Raw genomic sequence first — 20,096 nt, 5'->3', positions numbered from 1 at the left:
TCCCCTCCCCAGGGCAGTGAGTCCTCCCTTCAGAGGAGAAAACGAGGGAGGCAGGGGACCCTGGCTCTTCCCTTCCAAGAGCCCCCGGTCCCAGAGGGCAGGGCCGTCTGGGTGAGTCAGAAGTTCATGACAAGCAGCTTCATGAGGCCCCTGGACAGCGTGAGCCTCAAGAAATCTTGGGGGGATGCATTCGAGTAGGGCTGGTAAAGACCAGAGATGGATGGTACCTGGGGGAGAGACAAGACCCATGGAACAGCCGGGGCTGGGGTCCCCTCTGTGGGGAACAAGGGACCCTTGATATTCAGGCTCCAGGCCCAGTCCTGCTTCCCACGGACCACCCCCAGCCTTGTTTCCCCATGAACCACGTGTAAAGGCCTTTGATCACGTGCACAAACTGTCGAGTGCTGTGCACCTGTGGAGAAGGCAGTCATGCCAGACTCGACTCCAGAAGTCAGGGTCTCCCCTGCCCCTTGTCTGACGAGATCATCTCTGGCTGGGGACATGGGAGCCCCAGATCTTGCTCACGGATCCTGGGGGAGGGAGCACAGGGGGCGGGAGCCCCCAAGGGAAGCATGCAGGGGGCAGAGAGGGGCCCATTTCCCAGGAAACACGACGACCCTCACGGCCCCAGACACTTGACCTTTATTTCTCTACCAGATTTCAGGTCAGCAGGTGGGTACAGGCCCCTGCCCCTCCTCTCCGCCCTCCTCCCCTACAGACATGGGAGACTCTGGGTTCTCTCACTTTCAAGAGAAGGGAGGCAAAGGCTAGGGGGAGGGGCCGCTGAATGTTAAGCCCATCTGTCTGCAAGGCAGGCCGAGGGGGATTTTGATTCTGGGGACCAGGATGGGACACGGGTCTTGATTTACATATAAAATAATCACTCTGTACACTCTCGAGGAGGGGCAAGGACGCAGTCATTGCTCACTGCTGCTTCTGTGCTGAGCTAATCTTTGCCGGAGGGGCAAGAGATGAGTGCAGAGAAACATCTGTGTTCCTCAAACGCTCTCTTCCCTCCACGGAGGTGATCCAGGTGCTCATGGGTCCCTCCAGCAAGGACGGAGAGAGGGAATGTGCCCTTGATAACTCGCCATTCTTAGTGACAGACACCCTTTTGGCTCATGGGTGTGCAGGGGGCAGGGGCAAAGACTAAGGCCAAGGATCACCCGGCCATGCAGAGTTGGAGATGGCTGAGCCCTGGGCTGGGTGGCAGGGCACAGTGTTCAGCGATCCCAAGGAGGTCTCAGGTCTCAGGCGGCAGGAACACAGAAGGCAACCCCATACTCTGCTTGGTAGGGCAGGCAACGCAGAGATGGCGTGTTTCGTTTGCTTGGAACAGAGGACCCTGAGTCTGGAGCTGAGGTTGGCAGGCTGGCCATTTCCCAGGAAAGGGGGATCCCTGCTCAGCCCCCCTCCCCCACTCCTGTGTCCCTCGCTGTGAGTCTTCAACTCCCTGCGTGGATAAACAGAAACAGGCTCAAGCCCTCGTGAGTCGATTCCAAGGAAACGGAGTGGAATGGAGGGGGCTGTCTGTCCTCGCTGTGCACGGCTGGGTCCGGAAGTCCCCTCTTCACCCTGGGGCCGACCAGGCCCCAGACCAGGCAATCGCTAAGAGTGAGATCAGAGTGGTTCCCAGAACTCCATCAGGGTAGACACGCCTGCAGGTCGCTAAGGGCATGCCCCGCCTCAAAGCAGGGGAAGCGCTCGGAGCGTGAGTGTACGTGCTGTGGATCCGGGGAGGAGGGCTCTGGGCCAGCTCCGGCCTCTGGGCAGGCCCCTCGCAGGCTGCAGATCCTGGACTAGAGCCCAGACACCTGAATCACAGAGCCCCCAGGCAGGCAGGAGTGGGGACGGAGACCCCAGGCCAGGCCTGGCGGTGAGCCCAGTGAGCAAGCAGGCGAGTGTGCAGGCGGGTGGGCGGTGGGGGCGGCGGAGGCGAACGCTTGGGCACCGTCACTCTGAGGTACATGCTGCAGACTCCACTCTGCTCCCCGCACTCACTGCTGGCCCTTGTCTTCTGGAAGAAAACCCGAGAGTGTGTGAAGACGTATGTGTGGGAGCACACATCCAGGCTGGCTCCCTCGGGCCCCTTCCGGCCTCCTCTTCTCCTGCTCTCCCACAGCATCTCTTGGTCGGCCCCCAGCCCTGCTCCATCCCTCTGGACATCCCCGGGGCTTCCTTCACCCCACGTATTCCATCAACACCCCCAGAGCATCCGACACTCCTTCTCCTCTTGGTTTCTAGTTTGGTGAACCACCACCCACCAGGAAGAGGTCCGGGAACCAAGGCCACCCTGACGCCTCGCCCATGTCTCGTCCTCTGTTGCCTCAAGGCCTCTCACCAACACCCTCCTGCCCCTGGCATCATGCCACAGACTCAGCCCACCGCTCCCTTCCATGGCTTCCTAACTGCCATCAGAATAAACCCCAGGCCCACCTCGCATCTTGAACCCTCCCAAATCGGTTCACACTCAATCTCTCCAGGCCTCCCACCCCCCTCAGCAAGGCCCACAGGCCTCCGCCTGACAGATGCTCAGCCACACCTGGGCAGAGCCAGGAGGTGGGGCAAGGGGACACCCCACAACCCCCCGGGGCTGACCCAGCACCCACAGTCCTCTGTAGGACACACTCCTCATAAATCGTGGGGAAGTCATGAGCATCAGTCCTCTGCAAAACTTCCCTAAAAGGCCACCAGGCCGGCTTGGGAACATAACAGGGTCTCCCGTCTCACCCCCGCCCTGGCTGCCTTTAGGAGACCCAAGGGACTGCGGCCGCATGGGGCAGATCCGTCTAGGCTGCCAGCGGGCACACTCCACGCTATCTCTTTGATGTGGGCACAGATGCCCAGCCTATAGGCCCCACGCCACTCCTGACAGCTGAGCATCACACTCACAAGCCAGGCCTCACCAGGACCACAGTCAGCATCTCAGGTTATTGGTGGAGGTGGAGGCACTGCCTGGGACCAGCTCACCCTGGGCCTCAGTGTCCCCCCTCCCAGACCAGCTCTACAGGCCCCAGCAGCCTCTCTTCCTCTAGCCTCGCCCCCCACCAGCCCTCCATGGTGATCCCAGTTCTTCCTATGCCTCCGCCCTTCTGTGGCTTCCACTTCCCTGAGGACAATGTCCAGGGTCCTTACCTTGGTAAGCGAGGCCCCTGCCCCACTCTGGCCTCACCCCTGTACCCTGCACTCTGAGCCCCAGCCCCACTAAGAGCCCAGCTCCTTCTCTGCCAAGTTCAATCCTCCCCTTTCAAACCTCTGCTCAAACCCTACCTCTTCTATAAACCACCCCAACCCCAGCCTGGCAAGGATGCTCCCTCCCCTGTCCCGTCCTACTAGGGGCCTGCTCCCCTCCCCAACCCAGCCAAATCCTCCATCATCCAGCAACCAGCACTGGAACAGTGCCGGAAACAGAGGCTTCTCCCCTTGGCTGAGAAATAGCCTCACTTGGGAGTTTTCTCGAGAAAACGTGCACAACCTCTTGGCCAAAGAAAGCTCTTGAAGACATGAAGCTGTCTGAGCTGCCCACACCCCCAGGAGGCCTGACTGTGGAGGTGAGCGAGTGTGGCCAAGGTCAAGCCTTCTGGGTGGACCAACCCCCAACTCTGCTCTCCAGCCAGAGTTGGGGGTCCAGAAGATAGAGTTTCAGATGACAGAGCCAGCTCCTCCTTCACCTCCCCCGGAGCGTCCACTGTGCTCAGTTGCTTCAGTCATGTCCGACTCTTTGCGACCCTATGGACTATAGCCCGCCAGGCCCCTCGGTCCATGGGATTCTCAAGCGTCCAGAGGTGGGGACAGAAAAAACCCCGCAGCAGGCACAATGCTGTGTCCGGCTCCCCTCCCCGTACCTGTGGGCTGGAGCCTTGCTTTGGCTCCCACTCCCACCAGCTCCACTTTCCCCTTTGGCTGAGCCCTCCTTTTCCTCCACCATGTCTGGTCACCCTGCGGACAGACTTGGGGTGGGCCAGCTTCTCCAGAGAGTGGAGGCTGACTTGTTTTGGCCTTTTTAATAAGACAAAATATTTGCAGTGCCCAGGAGGGCTGGCCAGCGTGGGAGATGGGGGCTGATTGACTGCCTTGGCCCCTGCAGAATGCTAGACACGTGATCTATTTATAGCCCCTCCACCCCAACCCCGAGCATCCCCCCTGGGCCTGGGATACATTCCTGCCAGAGGTGGCCCTTAAGGACCCACCCAGCTGCTCCAGCACAGGCCTCGGTCATCTCTGGGCCTAACATGGACCAGCAGCCTGGCCACAGACCCAAGGCCTTGGCTCAAAGTCCCAGGAAGAGGGAGTTTCTCACCCCTGCTTCCTCCCTCTCTGGGCAGTTCAGAGAATGAGAACAATCCCACCTCCCTGCCCTCGGGAGGTTCAGAGCTGCCTACTCTCTGAGCCCCTGCAGAGGCGGGTAGAGACGGACAGCATGCCCCAGCCCGCCCCTCTACACACCGCCCCCCACTATGCCCTTCTGCCCTCCTTCCCGAGGTAAGACAGACCCAGAGATGGGAACTCAGAAAATGCCCCTTTCACCCACCCACAAGGTGGTGCCAAAGAGGCCAACCCAGTGTGGTCTGGAGTCCCAGAGGAGGCAGTCAGCGGCTGCCCAGTCTGTGTCTGGGAGGCCGTCCTGACAGTGGCCTGCATTGCGACAGGCTCAGCTCAGAGAAGTCAGAGGGGAAGACCCAGAGCAGGGCACAGCAGGCCGGGCGGGGCAGGGCTGGCAGCGAGCGAGGAGAGCGAGGCGGCCCAGCCCTGAGCGGTGCTCCCATTGGCAGCCCGGTGAGCCCAGGGCCCCGGCCCCTAAGTGCAAGACCCTGCCGACACCCACTGCAGACTGGGGGCGGAGGCAGATGGGGAGGCGGGCTGGAGGCGAGCCGGTAGGGGGGTCTGGGGCCTCCACTCACCATCCACGTGCTTCCGGGACAGGTACTTGAGAGCTTCGTCGAGCAGGATGACAGGCAGAGATATCTGGAGCACCGCCACCCACTGGCGCCCATTCAGTGGGGTCACTTGGAAGATGAGCTGGGATGGGGGCGTCTTAGTTAAAGGAAGGAGTGCCCAGAGCCCCCCACATCCACCACTTCACACACCCCCGGCTACAGTGGACTCTTCACAAACACGTCTAAGATGTGCCCCCCGTCTTGCCTCCAGATCTGTGTCCACTGAGTCTCCTCTGCCCCAGGCACCCTCCCCTGCTCTCACCCGCAGGACCAAGTCCTTCTGTCCTGGTGGGAAGTGGGAGGAATTCTGCACTGGCAAAGGGCATCGTCCTTCCTCCTGCCCCAGCCTTGGGGGACCACTTTTTTTTTCTATTTTTTTCTCCCCCTACCTGTTCTGTTCCCCAAGTCTGGGAGGGATGTCCTGAAGTGGGGGACACATCTGGCTGACCAGGGTCCAGCTCCATGCGGTCATGGAGCACCATCAGACCTCTCCCCCATCACAGCCACCAGGCAGTTTCACAAAGAGGCCCCGGAAAGGCCCAGCCTCAGAGGGGAATTAGGGCCCTGTGACCCCAGGAGCCGCAGGAGGGGACCAGGGCTGGGCAGAGACTCACAGGCAGGGGCGGCACAAGCAGAATGAGGAAGTGCAGGGCCATGGACATGGCCACGGCCGCCAGCAGCCAGGGGTTCAGCCAGGGCGGCATCCGCAGCAGTGACTGGTTCTCCGACACGCTGTTGAGGGCACACGGGGCGCTCACCTCAGGCCAGGATGCGGGCAGTCCCCGCTCTGGTCCACCACCCATCCCCCAAGTGAGGTGCAGGGAGGAGCTGGTCTGAGTTTCAGCATCGTCCTTTAAGATCCGGAGTGCTTCTGGGAATGCACCCAGGAGGGGTGTGTGGCTATTGCCCACTCAGCCCCCAGGGGCGTCCTGGGGCTCAGACCCCCTTTCTCTGACCCTCAGACCTAATCCTGGCCCTTCTATTCTCTCAGACCTCAACCATGTCTCCCTTGATCGCCTGGATCCCAATTCTAGCCCCCATTGGCTCTCAGAACCCTCCTCTGGACCCTTCTGACCCTCAGACTGTAATTCTGGACACCTCCACCCCCAATCCTGGGCCCCTACTGACCCTCAGCCCCTGTCCCAGCCCCCGCTTCAGGCCCCCCTGCCAGCCCACCTGTTCAGGGCATTGCACATCTCAATGGTCACCAGCACAGACAAGGCCATGGTCGTGGGGAAGCGTGACTCAAAGACCTCGCAGTCAATGCCGGCAAAGACTGGATTGTCCTCGGAGCACTTCAGGAAGTTCCTCTGGGGGCACCCAGGTGAGATGGGGTGCAGGCAGAAAGAAGAGTGGCGGGCCCAGGGCATGGGGAGCCTCACCCCACCCCCTCACCCTCAGCTTACATCTGAGGACAGTACAGCCCGTGCTGCTGTGGAGAGGGAGGGGTGCTCGCCCAGGGAGGGGTGCTCGCTCACCCAGGATGGGACAGAGGGGCTGCACTGTGCCAGCGGGTAGGGCAAGATGTACTGCGGTGGGGTTGTGCTGAGAAAAGGGAGAGCAGCTGGTATGAGGCTGGGGAGGACGGCAGGGGCCCCTGGAATCAGGGGGTGAGGGCCTAAGTATCAGAGGTGCAGGGGTTGGGGGAGGCAGTGATTAAATGAAGCCACCAAATGAGTTGGGCTTTCCCGGTGGCTCAGAGAGTAAAGAATGTGCCTGCAATACAGGAGACCCGGGTTTGATTCCTGGGTTGGGAAGATCCCCTGGAGAAGGAAATGACAACCTACTCCAGTATTCTTGCCTGGAAAATCCCATGGACAGAGGAGCCTGGCGGGCTACAGTCCATGGGGTCGCCAAGAGTCGGACACGACTGAGCGATTAACGCCAAGTAAGTAAATGCATATGAAAATCAATCAGCAAAATTATACTTGAATAGAATTCACCTTTAGCTGGTAGAAGACGAGGCTGTGAGCATGCGTGCTAAGTCGATTCAGTCATGTCCAACTCTTTGCAACGCGACCCTATGGGCTGTAGGAGCCAGGCTCCTCTGTCCATCGGATTCTTCAGGCAAGGATACTGGAGTGGGTTGCCATGCCCTCCTCCCGGGGATCTTTCTGACCCAGGGATCAAATGCAAGTCTCAGGTCTCCTGTGCTGGCAGGCAGGTTCTTGACCACGAGTACCACCTCGGAAGCCCAGAAGATGAGGCTACTGGGGCCCTAGTCATGATTATTAAATAAGGTTCCATTCACACCTCTTCATTTCTGCCTCTGAAATCGAGCTCTACCAGACCTGCCCTTCGCTCACGACAAGGCCTAACACATGCGTGGTCAGGTGATGGCTTGCTACACAGCTTCTCCACAATGAACAAGGAGCTCTCAGGACTCAATAAGGGAGGTGGCACTTGCCCCTGTGGCCCCAGGGGAGTTTTCTTCCTGCCCCCTGAACCTTGCTCTCAGAAGCTGCTGTAACAAGATGCTGAACTGAGGCCACTAGTGAGAACTTCCGTCTCGTTCTCTTCCGCACCACGGGGATTCGCGTGAACATTCACAACCATTACACAGCTCTGTTCTCCAACATCTGGCCCCTGGAATCTCCTCTGAAACAGTGATCCTTTTAAGATTAAAGTTTAGAAATGAGGGCCACGTGCTGCGAAAATAAGCCTCAATGAGAAATCTGTAATATGATCGGCGGCCTGACCTCCTGCCCAGGAAATCCATCCCTCATTCCCCACACGGCATAAATGCGGGTAGAGCGACTCCGTCAGCCTGAAGGGACTGCTGGTTCTTTCCTCTCTCGTGCACGATGCAAAATGATAAAAGACCATGGCTTGGCTAGACTTCTCTCTTGACAAAGAGATGGAGAGTCTCATTTAAATCAACAGAGGAGGGAATTTCTCCAAAAAAACCGAGCTCCAGTATTTGGGACAAGTGCACAGTTTTATTTGGCGCTGATCACAGGGCAGAGAAAATGTCCTAAACTTTGAAACTGCCCAACTGACCAAGAGGACAAATGTTTTTTCGGGTTCTGTCACCACTGTCAGGCCTCACCTTCAGATCTTAACGGTAAGGACCTTCCTCAAACGTGCACACGCAGATGCCATGCACACACCTCCCATCTGGGCACAGGTGTGCCTGCATCCCTATGCCCGCGTACAGGGAAGACAATGAGAACAGGATCACATGGAGGTGTTTCAATAGATTAACATCCCGGGACTTCCCTGCTAGCACAGTGGGTAAGAATCCGCCTGCCAATGCAGGGGACACAGGTTCGATCCCTGGAAGATTCCAATTGCCACAGAGCAACTAAATCCTGAACAACCGAATTCCACGTGCCCTAGAGCCTGTGCTCTGCAAAAAGAGAAGCCAAGACAATGAGAAGCCCATGCATTACAATGAAGAGTAACCCCTGCTCACCACAACTAGAGAAAGCCCACGCACACCAACAAAGTCCCATCACAGCATACAAAAACACCCTGCCCAGTTCCGACCTTCTGGGTCTCAGCAGTGAGCACCTGCACTGTGCCTGGGTCCTGGGCCGCAGTGTGGCCTCCTGCACTGTTCATCAGAAGGTGCTCAGGGGCTGGAACTTCTGCCTCGCAGTTTCATCGTGAGCACCCCTCCCCTGGGGGTGGCAGGCCTGTTTCTTTGGGTGAAGCTACTGTTCTCCCTACTCCTTCCCTTGGCCTCCCTGGCTATTTCCCATTCTCCTTCACCTGTGAGCCTCCCTCTGGGTTTCATTAACATTTACATAGCTCTTACCACATGCCAAGTGTTGGTTTAGGCACTTTATATGTACTGACTCGGGTAATCGTCTGGATAGCCCTACGAGGCAGGGTCTATTACCTAGTTTATATGGGTGGAGAAATGAAGAGAGAGGTTAAGTAGCCTGTTCCAAATCACACGGCTTGTGTGTGATAGAACCTGGGTGTGAACCTGGGCGGCCAGGATCCAGGATCTACTCTCCTGCCTTTATTCAGCATTCCTCCAGGAATGCTAGCGGGGCTCCAGGCACCTCTCCTGAAATTCCAACACCTGCAGCTGAGAGTTCTACTTTAGGTCTAAGTCTTGACCACCTCCGAGTTCCACAGCCTCCTGCCTTTTCTCTGCAGAAGCATGGCTCACTATAAAACGTGACCGCCCATTTCCCTGGCTCCCTCCCCCACCAGACGGGACACTCTCTGCAGATACTCTGCCATTTCAGTCACCGCCATTGCTCTAGCAATTTGTGCCTGGCACAGTCGGTGCCTAACAGCCACTTCTCGCCCAAGTGGATAAATGAGAAATGGAATGACCTGAGGACAGTTGGGACGGTGGCCCCGGGGGACTGAGGACTGACTGGTGGTGGGTTTGGGATGTGTGTCTAGCAGGACTCCAGGGGTCTGGCTGGGGTGACCAGGGAGGAGGTGGAACTGAGATGCAGATGGAAGAAGAGGCAATTGTTTACAAAAGGGCAACTGATTTTGACTTTGGACTTGGTGAGTGCACTGGGACCATGGGATATCCCATAGGAGGTATGCAGCTGGCTGTATGGGACTGCTCAGAAGGTTGATACGGGGGGAGGTCCCTGGAGATTTGGGGTTCATAGCCCAAAGGATGGTGATAGTGATGGGACAGGAGGAAGGCTGTGGCAGGACGGTCAGCACACCCCCACTCTCCACCTGCCGCCCCTACAGGAGCTGCAGGGGCAGGTGTCTGGTCCATATGCCGAGGGCTGGGGGCCACCGGCCTTTGGGATAGGGGTCTGGGCCCAGGCTCTGCACTGCTGCCAGGAGGGGAGCCCCATGTGCTTGAGGGCTGGTGGGAGAAAGAAAGCACCCCCAGCTGCCTCCACCTAGCTGTGAACCCCAGAAAGAGCCCTCACACTGCCCCCAGGGGTGGGGACGACTGTGTTTCCCTGACACACCCAAGATGGGGGCAGGAAGTCGGGGTCCCTCCCTTGAGCTCTTCTGTCTACAGGAAAATGGAAAGGCTAGCACACCAGAGGAAGGAAAGTCTACATCCAGGCAGCTCTCTCCTTTAAACCAGAAACCCACCACTGGCCTGGCCAGAATTGCTGCGATGGTTCTTTCAAGCAAAAGAGATGCGTTGGCTGCTCAGACAGAGGGACAGATGGACAGACAGCAGTTGAGGTCAGGATGGAGGTGGCGTCTCCTTGCTTACTTCCAGAGCTAGGCTGAACTAAGCCAGGCCTGTGGTGTGCACCTGCCACCCAGGGGACTTCAAGAGGTCAGTGGGTCCTTTCCCCAAGAGACAGGCTGGCTATAAAAGCCTGGCTGATTCCTTCCCTCCACTATTGATCACTTCAGTCTGACCCTCTGCCAAAAGTTCCATCATTTAGGTGCTCCTATCACTGAGCCCTCAATGTTTGGGATGTTTCCCAATAAAGGTAAGGCTTCCGGGCAGTGAAGCCCTGAGGCCCCCTGTAACTGAATGATAGGGGGAGCGAGCAGCATCTTCTCTGGCTCAGGGGCTGTGCTGCTGTCTCTAGGCCTCTGGCGGTTTCTGAGCTTGTTTCCTTAAGTGGTGGGTGTCTACAGGTGTACAGGGGTGGGGAGGGACAGCCACTGGCCACCCGTAGGGTTCTGGATTCCCTCTCTCCTGGAACTCTAACAACACCACCTCTCAGATGACCCCAATGGGCTTCCTGGCCATCCCTTGCTTACCAGCTGGTAGAAGGTGACCTGCGGTCCCTCGGCATCATATAGGAACCACCAGGTGGCAGCAGCCACTGTGGCCAGGCCGACGTACACTGTGGGGAGGCAGGAAGAAACTGGCTATAGTGCACGCCTGTGGCTTTCTGGCATCTGTTTCCCTTTCCCAATAATTTGCTGAATCTCTGTCAGGGAACCACTCTCTCCCTTTAGTATGTAGCACCTACCCTCAGGGTCAGCAGTGGCCCTGATGGGCAGACAGCATCTGCTCCATCCCTGGCCACAGCAATTGGCAAGGAGATAAGCAGGTGACACAATATGGGTGGAGAACAGGCCTGAGAATTTCATCCTATTTCTACAGAAGTGATAGGATAAGACTCTTTCTTCTGCTTTATTTGGGATTGTAATGGGGCAAGTCTGAGGGCTTGAGCTTTGCCAACCATCCTGCCATCCCAAGGAGCACCTGCTTAAGAATGAAGCTCAGGCAGAGCTAAAATATGCCAGTGACAGTCTGAGGGCTGGATCCAGACATGCCTGAAGCATACCCAGTCTTTTCAGTTACATGAGTCCACGTACAGTTTCTCTTGACATAAGCCAGGCTGAGTCATATTGGTCTGGAGTTTGTAAGTGTAACTGATACAAGGGTCTTAGGAAACTCCAGGAATCCCTATGAAAGCTGGGATCCCACTCACCTCCAATAGCCAGATATCGGAAGAAGAGCCAGCCACTGATGAGGGCCTCTCGAGGGTTTCGGGGTCGTTTCTCCATAATGTCCAGGTCTGGGGGGTTGAAGCCCAGGGCTGTGGCAGGTAGGCCATCTGTGACCAGGTTCACCCAGAGCAGCTGCACAGGGATTAGGGCTTCGGGCAGGCCCAGAATCGCTGTGAGGAAGATGCTGGAACCAGAGTCATGGGCTTGAGCTCCCAGCAAATGGCAGGTCCAGCTGCTACTCACACCCCAGGCCCCACTGTCTCTGCAGCAGCCCCGCCTCACTCTGCTAGTTCTGATGTGTGTGCACAAGTGAGAAGTAGGTGCATACACTCTGGTCACACTGGGCCACCCCTGAACCCCCAGTCCTAGCTCTGGGGCCTGGATAGACCCGCCCTTTAGGCCTCTCCCATTGAGGACAGGACACAAGTTCTCTTTAAGACACACACACAGACACACACATGTGGACAGTGCATGTCTGAGCAGATACGCATTTGTTCACAGATGTGTGCAAAACTCCTAGTGCAGGACACACAATCCCACAAACACAAGCAAACATCTACACGCTTGCCCTGACGTGCACAGATGCAGAATTCTTACACGGCCAGGCAAACGTGCGCTCACCATTTGCCACAGGCATCACTCACATGTGAACCTAAGTGTGTACACGATTACATGCGAGCACAAATCCTCGGTGCTTGTACTCATGCCCAAAGATGAACAGGAAGTCACATGCACACGTGTACACACACCTCTCACTCAGGCACACACCCTGTATTTACACACACAAACATATTACTGCCCAAAGGTGAGGTGAGTTCTCCCATCTCGCAGGATTCTGAAAGTGGGAAGAAGGTCATGGCTGGAGGGATGCCAGGGGATTTCTCCAGCACCACCCTGGGGACTAAGGTACATCAGGGGTTCTGGAGATTGATGGGGTGTCCCTGTTCCTGCCCACTCTGAGGTGGGACTCTGGAAGGTCCCAGTCTTCCAGGGAAGGACACGGGTCCTGTCATCCCTGCAGCCCCATCCCAGGACCAGGCATTCTCCCTGTCGCCCCATCCCAGACCAGGCATTTTCCCTGTCCTGGGGATCCACAGCTAGTCCAGAGGGCTGGGAGGACTGAATACAGGGCCTCACCAGACAACCTCGCCAACGTTGGAGGAGATGAGGTAGCGGATGAATTGCTTCATGTTGCTATAGATGGCCCGGCCCTCCTCTACCGCGGCCACGATGGAGGCAAAGTTGTCATCTGAGAGTACCATCTCTGCCGCTGACTTGGCCACGGCCGTGCCAGAGCCCATGGCGATGCCAATCTCTGCTTTCTTCAGGGCTGGGGCATCATTCACTCCGTCTCCTGTCTGAGGGCCAGGTTAGGGGGCTTCACACCTGAGAAACTTCCCTGACACCTGCCTGACTCCCCTCCCTCAGCCTGTCGCCAAGTTTAGGGGTTGTCCCCGAGGAAGCAGACAGCTGAATGGAACCAATGGTGAGGTCATGAGCCTAGAAACTGATCTGGGGCTGAGGCTAAGAACAGGGCAGGGAGTGCAGACAAGGACAAAATTGAGAAGAAGGTCAAGTTTAAGGTCAGAGAGGATGGTGAGGCGAGGACGGGAAGAAGGTGAGTCTACATTGAGGGCAAGGATGAAATCACAGTGGGATGTGGGGTAGAAAATGAGACTGAGGTTAAGGACAAAGTTAAGGTCAAATCAGGAATGAGGTGAAGGTCATGGCCCAGGTCAAGGGTCAGTTAGGGGTGTAGTTAAGGTGAAGGCTGGAGCCAAGGTGAAAGACAGGGTCAAGAATGGACTTATGTTCAAGATAAAAAAATTAGATTAAGGGAGAGATCAAGTCCAGGCTATGGTCCCTATCAGGAATGATGTCATGGTAGAAGTTAGAGTTGATGTCAAAGTCAAGATTGAAGGCCAGATTAAAGCTGAGGTCAACATAAAGTAATAGATTGTTGGGGGGGGGGTCAATGTCAGGGATCAGATCAGGGTCCAGGTAAAGACTGGAACTCGTATCAAGCTTGAGTTGAGTAAAGGATCAGTTTAAGGTGTTTAAGGTTGAGGTCCGGGACCAAGTCGGTGTGAAGGTCAAAAATAAGGGCCAAGAACAAGTTTACAGTTGTGGTCAAGTCAAGGTTGGTGCCCAGCTCATTATCAGGTCAAGACTGAGCCACATATAAGAATTAAGGTCAACGTAAAGGACTGGGATAGGCTGGAGGTCAAGATTATAAACTGAGGTCAAGAGAGGGGGGAGTGAGATCGAGGTTAAGAGTAAGATCAGCGTTGATGAAGAGGTCAGCAATCAAGAATGAGATGGAACAAAAACAGACCAAACCAAGCGTTCATCCAGAGGGGAGGGATGAAGAGACTGGTGTAACAGTGTAATGCCACTGAACAATACACGAAAAATCATGGCACCGATCCCCCAGCAACGTGGATAAACCTCAAAGGAAAAGGCCAGACAGCAAATGCTGTATGATCCACTCATGTGAAAATCCACGAGAGGCAAAATAATCCATGATGCAAGAAAAACAATCAGAGCAGAGACTGCGAGTCGTGGCCGGATAGAGAAGGTGTGTAAAGGAACCTCATGGGTTGATGGTAAAGTTCCCCCTCCTGTGTGAGGGCAAAACATACTGATGTCTACAGCTGAGTCTGAAATGCATTAAGAAAGATGGGTTAAAGGTGGGTAGATGGACAGGTATGTGATAAAGCAAATATACCTATGCTATTTATAGACTCTAGATGGCAGATATCTACAGGCATTCGCTATAAAAATCATTTCAATTTCTCTTTGGGCTTGAAATTTTTTGAAATAAGATGTTGGGAAAAATAAGAATGAAGCAGAGGCAGGGGTTGGCCAGTTGCTCTTTCTAAGCCCTGTGGTCAGTGCTTCCCACCATACCCCAGACCGCCACCTCCCCGCAGGCTCCCAGCTTGTGGCCTCACCATGGCAGTGATCTCATTAAAGGACTGCAGGTTCTCCACAATGCGGGACTTGTGGGCGGGCTCCACCCGGGCGAAGCAGCGGGCCGTGCGGCAGGCATGGCGCTGCTGCTCGGGGCTGAGGTCATCGAATTCACGGCCTGTGTACGCCTTGCCCGCCACGTCCTCCGTGTCCTCGAAGATGCCAAGCCGGCGGCAGATGGCCACGGCCGTGCCTTTGTTGTCCCCTGTGATCATGACCACACGGATGCCTGCCTGGTGGCAGCGTGCGATGCAGGCAGCCACCTCGGGCCTCGGAGGGTCCAGCATGCCCACGCAGCCCACGAAGGTCAGGTCCGTCTGTAGGGAGGGGGCAGATGCCAGCGGAGCCTGGACCCATCCTCAACCTGCCACCTGCCCAGCGCTGCAGGCGGACACACGAGCCCGGGGCCCCAACACCCACCTCCTACTGCACACCCACCTCATATTGCAGGTGGACACACAGCCCTGGGGTCCCAGCACCCACCTCGTACTGCACAAACTTGCTGCAGTCATCCAGTTGCATGTCCTCCTTCCTTGGGGGCATGTCTCGGGTGGCCAGTGCCAAGCAGCGCAGCGTGTCCAAACCTGAGCCCCAATCCTTGACCTTGGCCAGGATCTGCTCCCTGGAGGTGGTGTCCAGGGGTACTGTGCGGCTCCCCACACGGACTGAGCTGCAGCGCTCAATCACACTCTCAGGAGCCCCCTGCAGGAGCGGGACAGGGGAGGAGACAACTCGGTCAGTCGAGACCCCACCCCTCCCTCCTGCTTAACTGTGAGTTGAGGCCTAGATCTCAGGTAAGTAAGGTCACTCAAGGGGACACAGAATAAGGGGCGCAACAGAATCCATCCATCTTTAAGAAGGTTGGTGCAGGAACCAGGTGGGCCCCACTGTGAGAGAGCCCAGAGGGTAGGGGGGGCTCATATAGAGTGTGACGCAGTGTGAAGCGCCCAGCAGAACATCCCCCTACGCCGGCAATTAGCCTGCAGCTGAGAAGGCCTGACGCAGCATTTTGGGGGACAGGGTGGGAATGGCACCCTCCTGCAGACCCTGCTGCCCTGCCAGGCTGGTGCTCCCACGATTCCAATTCTGTAAGGTGCTCTGCATCGGGAAGTGGGCTGAGCCCTGCTGGGGGACCAGAAACAGAGTCCAGCTGAGGGTGTGGGGGATGTGGCTCTGGAGGGTGGTCGTGGGGTGCCAGGCTTCTCACTGGCCTTGGGGTCTCACCCTGGACCTCGTCTCAGGCCTGGAAAAAAACTCTGAATCCTCCATCAGTGCCTCCTCCATCTCCCCAAAAGGTACCCCAAACACTAGGGGGGTTTTGTTTGTTTTTTGTGGCCGAGCCACAGGGCAGGCGGGATCCTAGCTCCTCGACCAGGGATGGAACCTGAACCTCCTGCAGTGAAAGTGTGGAGTCTCAACCACTGGAATGTCAGGGAAGTCCCTTGATATATATACATACACAATATATATATATACAGCATATATATATATATATATATATATATAGTCAAACACTAGGTATTTTAAGAAACCCAAACTCCCAATACAGAAGCTTTTTGTTTTACAACAGGTTAAAACCCCCCACTGCAGGTTTTAAAACAGATTTTAAAGGTTTTTCTTTAATCTGACTCCTACTTCATATTAAAAATCAGTGACAGGAAGGACTATGGACGAGAGTCTGGATGGAGCTGTTTCCTTTCCTCCTTAGGACTGTTTCCAAGACACAAAGCACCAAGTGTGGACACCAACCACTTCAACAGTCCCCATCAGAAGCAAAAGGGCTCCTGAGACAGTCCAGCCTGACCCGCTATTCAGACGGGGACCAAAGGCCCACGTGGGAGCGAGTGGCCCCAAGGTCATGCGGCAAGGCCGTGCCTCTCAGATCAGACCTGGGACCACAGGGAGGGGCAGGCCTCAGCATCTGGCCCGGGTTTTACCTGCCCGACACGGGGTCCCCCTCCCAGTTCCCCGTGGCAGGCTGACCACCCTCATTCCAGAGGCATCCCTTTGCCGAGGGTCTCCCACCTCCCCCAGTGTCCCACGGCTGCAGGCTCTGGCTCGTCAGAGGACTGGAGAGCAGGCCCCCGGGGACTCCAGGTGTGCAGAGGCCCCAGGCCGGTCGGGCAGGCCCACCTTCACAAACATTTTGCTGCCCTGGGCCAGCAGGCCAGGGCGGGCGGGCGTGCAATACACTGACATGGACTTCCGGTCTCGGGAGAACTCCAGGGTGAATTCCTTCTGCATCAGCTGCTTGATGACCTGCGGGGCCCAGGCAGGTCAAGGCGTGAGGGGCAGGGCCAGCGATCCTGGCTGCTTCCTCGCCAGCTGCTCGACCCCATGAAGAGCCTCTTGCTCCCTACACAGTGGTGAATCTATCCTCCTCTAACCCTGACATTCAAGGCCTCCATCTCCCTCTCCAGCCCTAGAAATGCCCCAAAGTTGCCACTTCCTGACGAGGCTGGGTAATTTCTGACTCCAAGTCCTTGCCCACACTCAGCTGTTCCTCTCTTTTCTCCCTAGACCAGTCTTACTAGGTAGGCATCTGAGGTCCTTCCTCCTCCCAGAAGCCTCCCAGGACTTCCTTCCCCTCTCTCCCTTCTCCCGATGCCCCAGAAGCCCCAGCCACACGGACTGTGGCCAAGGCCCCCATGCTGCTCACCGCGTTGCAGGCACCAGCTCGTTCCACCCGGGAGAGAGCCTGCAGGTCTGTGTCAAAAACATTCATCTTCTCCACCAGGCACGTCAGGGCCGTCTCCGTGGCCTCTCCCACCTTCTCATACACACCCTTGGTCTAGAGGGGCCCAGGTACAGGGAGTGAGGGTCGGGGCAGCCCCCGGTCTCACCTCCCACTCACTCCCTGAGCCTTGGAGCTCCCAGGCGCTGCTGCTTCCCTCCCTCTTCTCTCCCTGCAGCCTCATATGCCCCTGCCTCCGCCACTCTTCATAGGCTCACAACAGCCAGTGCGCACCCAGGTCACTGCTACCTCCCTCTTGAGCTCCACGCCCACTCATGCAGTTGCTGCCTGTTGGGCTTGATTCCCTTCCAACCCTCAGTCTACCTCCATCTTTCTGTATGTGCCCCTCAAGTGACTGTTCCAGCCAGAATGGCAGCTAGAAGCTACCTGAGCTCCTCCCTCTTTCACCTAACTGGTCACCAAGTCCCAGGATTTTGGCTCCAAACTCTCTCCAACCCATGCCTACTCCTCTCTTCCTGAAGCCCCAGCCAGGACTCAGCTGACATTTCTTAGGCCCAGATGACCACATAGGGCTCCCTGGCCCTGGTCTTGCCCAGTCTGTTCTGTCCTCCACACTGAGACCTAGGTGATCCTCTGTGAATGCAGATCTGAACATATCACTCCCCTGCTCTATACCCTTTGCTGTCTGTCTGCTGCCCTCAGCTGGGCATCAGACTGACTTGGTCTGGCCAAGTGCCCCCATTCAGGGGCAAAAAGCCTCCCGTGTGCACCATGCTTCTGCTCCAGCCACAAGGAAGAGTTCACTGCCTAGATCACATCAGGTTATAGTGGCCTGTGGGCCGTTTCTGGGCTGTGCCTTTTGCTTTAAACACTTCCTAGTGTTTGTCCCCTACACCTCTTCTCCCAGGCATCCCTGGCCTTTCTACCTTTTACATTACAGTCCCCCACAGCCCAAGAGCCCCAGAGCAAGGTTCTAAAGCCAAACCGAGGAAGTAGCGGGGCGGGGGGGGGGGGGGGCAGTGTGGATGACAGTGGTCCTGGGGTGTGGCACTCCCAAGGGGCAGGGACTTCCAATCCTGGGAGCTTGGATACTCTGGAAGAAAGGTCTGTTCTAAGCACCTGGATACTAGGGAAGTCACTGAAAGTGGGTAGGGACCCACCTCGTTGTAGTCCAGTGCTGAATCATTGCACAGTGCACAGATGGTCGCCAGCTCCACCAGCCCATCAAACTGCCCGCAGTGTACTCGCCGCTCTCCCTGACGCCTGTGGAGCCAGAGGGTCAGAACTGGGTTATTGGCCCCGCCCCTGGGCGATGCCCAGTATGTTGGCCGCGCCCCCAGGAGGCCTCGCCAATGACAACTCTCAACAGTTGTCCTACGTAGCCCCGCCCACCCGTAAACCCCGCCCACCTGTGCCCCTTCGCCGAGCACTCACACTTCGCCCTCCGGGGCATACGTGGTGCCCGAGATGGTGAACTCGTGCAAACGGCAGGTACCCGTTCCGGCCTCAGCTACCACGAACATCTGGGGGGCACAAGGATGTGCTCATGTTTTTCAAACCCTTGTTTCATTATCCCTAGTGGGACTGTTCAAATGAAGTCCTACTAGGGATTCTAGCAGGTCAGGGGCTGCAGGGCAGCAAAGCAAGCTGGTGCCCCCACCCCTGCGGCAGCCTCTGGTGCGCTTTTGTGGGGGACTAAGGTCTCAGACACAGAGCGTGGGTTTCCAGGGTTTTATGGGAGCAGGGGTGGGAGAGGAGTGATCAGGGGGCCTGGGAGAATGGGAAACCCACAGCCTTCAGCATCACCCCAGCCACTCCTCTACCCCAGAGACCTGCTGGAGTCTCAGCCAGACTCCCTGGAGCATGTGGGCAGCAGCCCAGGATCTGGAATCGAGTGCCAAGGAATGAATAATTCCTGCCTGGGCCCTTCCCAGGTCACTGGAGCTGGTGTATCGGGTGACAGGCACTGACCAGAGTGTCACGGTGGAGCAGGATTAAAACCTGGGTCCAGGCCCGGCTTGGCTCGGATACCCAGGCTGTACTTGACCCTCCCCTATTTCCTTTATGGTCACCTGGCAGGGCTTGCACACCCAAACTTCAGACGAGGAAACTGAGGTTCACAGACGGCCTGCGAGGCCTGCCAGGACCCTACAGAGTGACACATGTGTCCAAATGATGCATGTCCAGCCAGGCTTTGCTGCTCTGCCCCAGGAAAACCTGGACCTGCTTCCCACCATGGGACAGCGCACATATTCTCTCCTCCATCTCTGGAGTCGGGGAGTGGCCTAGAGAGGTAGCCCAGCCTGCCGAGCATCACACAGCAACACCCAGGCTGGCTGCAGCCACTCACCCGGCAGACCGACATCTGATTGGTGGTGAGCGTGCCCGTCTTGTCTGAGCAGATGACCGAGGTGCAGCCCAGGGTCTCCACAGAGGGCAGGCTCCGCACAATGGCGTTCTTGCGGGCCATCCGCCGCGTGCCCAGTGCTAGGCAAGTAGTGATGACAGCCGGGAGGCCCTCGGGGATGGCAGCCACAGCCAGGGCCACAGCGATCTTGAAGTAGTAGACAGCACCTCGAAGCCAGGAGCCGCCGTGGGCAGGATCGGCAAAGTGACCGATGTTAATGACCCACACGGCCATGCAGATCACGGAGATGGCGCGAGACAGCTGCTGCCCAAACTCGTCCAGCTTCTGCTGCAAGGGCGTCCGCTCTGGCTCCACGGCGGCCATCTGACTGCGGATCTTACCCAGCTCGGTGTGCAGGCCCGTGGCCACTGCCACACCCACTGCCTTGCCTGATGCAATATTGGTGCCCTGGCCGAGAGAGGGATACGCAAAGGGGCTGGTTGGCACCTCAGCAGGGGACCAGGACCCCTGACCCCTTCAGGCTGGGATTAGGGCTCGCTTCCCGCTCCTTGGCTTTCTCTTTCTCCATGTCACTTAGTGCTCCCAGACAGATGCAGCTATGTAGTCTCGAGTTATGACTGTCATCGCCTTGACAGTGTCAGCTCTATGCAGGCAGGGACTTGGTTTGGCGCCACATTCCCAGTGCCAGCATGGGGTCTGGCACAGAGGCAGCAACAGCTGATGTTGACAGCACAGCATAGCACCAACCCATTAAAATGAG

General features: G+C 57.0%; 1 protein-coding gene across 8 annotated transcripts in view; it reads right to left on the bottom strand.

Annotated features, from left to right (window-relative positions):
- Positions 1-619: 619 nt before the first annotated feature.
- ATP2A3 (ATPase sarcoplasmic/endoplasmic reticulum Ca2+ transporting 3) overlaps positions 620-20,096 on the bottom strand; it is a 34,318-nt gene continuing 14,841 nt past the window's right edge. For 2 of the 8 annotated variants that reach the window (XM_006079687.4, XM_006079689.4), the window contains 14 exons: positions 19,319-19,783; positions 18,403-18,491; positions 18,129-18,231; positions 16,933-17,064; positions 16,407-16,532; positions 14,757-14,975; positions 14,255-14,590; positions 12,438-12,658; positions 11,282-11,484; positions 10,602-10,687; positions 6,114-6,247; positions 5,552-5,669; positions 4,902-5,019; positions 620-2,017 (listed from right to left, as the gene is read on the bottom strand). In XM_006079687.4, the coding sequence (XP_006079749.2) occupies positions 1,998-2,017; positions 4,902-5,019; positions 5,552-5,669; positions 6,114-6,247; positions 10,602-10,687; positions 11,282-11,484; positions 12,438-12,658; positions 14,255-14,590; positions 14,757-14,975; positions 16,407-16,532; positions 16,933-17,064; positions 18,129-18,231; positions 18,403-18,491; positions 19,319-19,783 (2,370 nt within the window). In that variant the 3' untranslated portion in view covers positions 620-1,997. Of the gene's footprint in view, positions 2,018-3,307; positions 4,359-4,545; positions 4,656-4,901; positions 5,020-5,551; positions 5,670-6,113; positions 8,782-10,601; positions 10,688-11,281; positions 11,485-12,437; positions 12,659-14,254; positions 14,591-14,756; positions 14,976-16,406; positions 16,533-16,932; positions 17,065-18,128; positions 18,232-18,402; positions 18,492-19,318; positions 19,784-20,096 lie in introns of those variants that run through there. The other 6 variants (XM_006079686.4, XM_006079688.4, XM_025280831.3 and 3 more) reach the window with 6 other exon arrangements.

The sequence above is a fragment of the Bubalus bubalis genome, chromosome 3 (genome assembly GCF_019923935.1).
Source record: "Bubalus bubalis isolate 160015118507 breed Murrah chromosome 3, NDDB_SH_1, whole genome shotgun sequence".
Classification (NCBI taxonomy): domain Eukaryota; kingdom Metazoa; phylum Chordata; class Mammalia; order Artiodactyla; family Bovidae; genus Bubalus; species Bubalus bubalis.
Note: the sequence above shows the minus strand (reverse complement) of the source record. Positions and strands in the feature narration are given on the sequence as shown.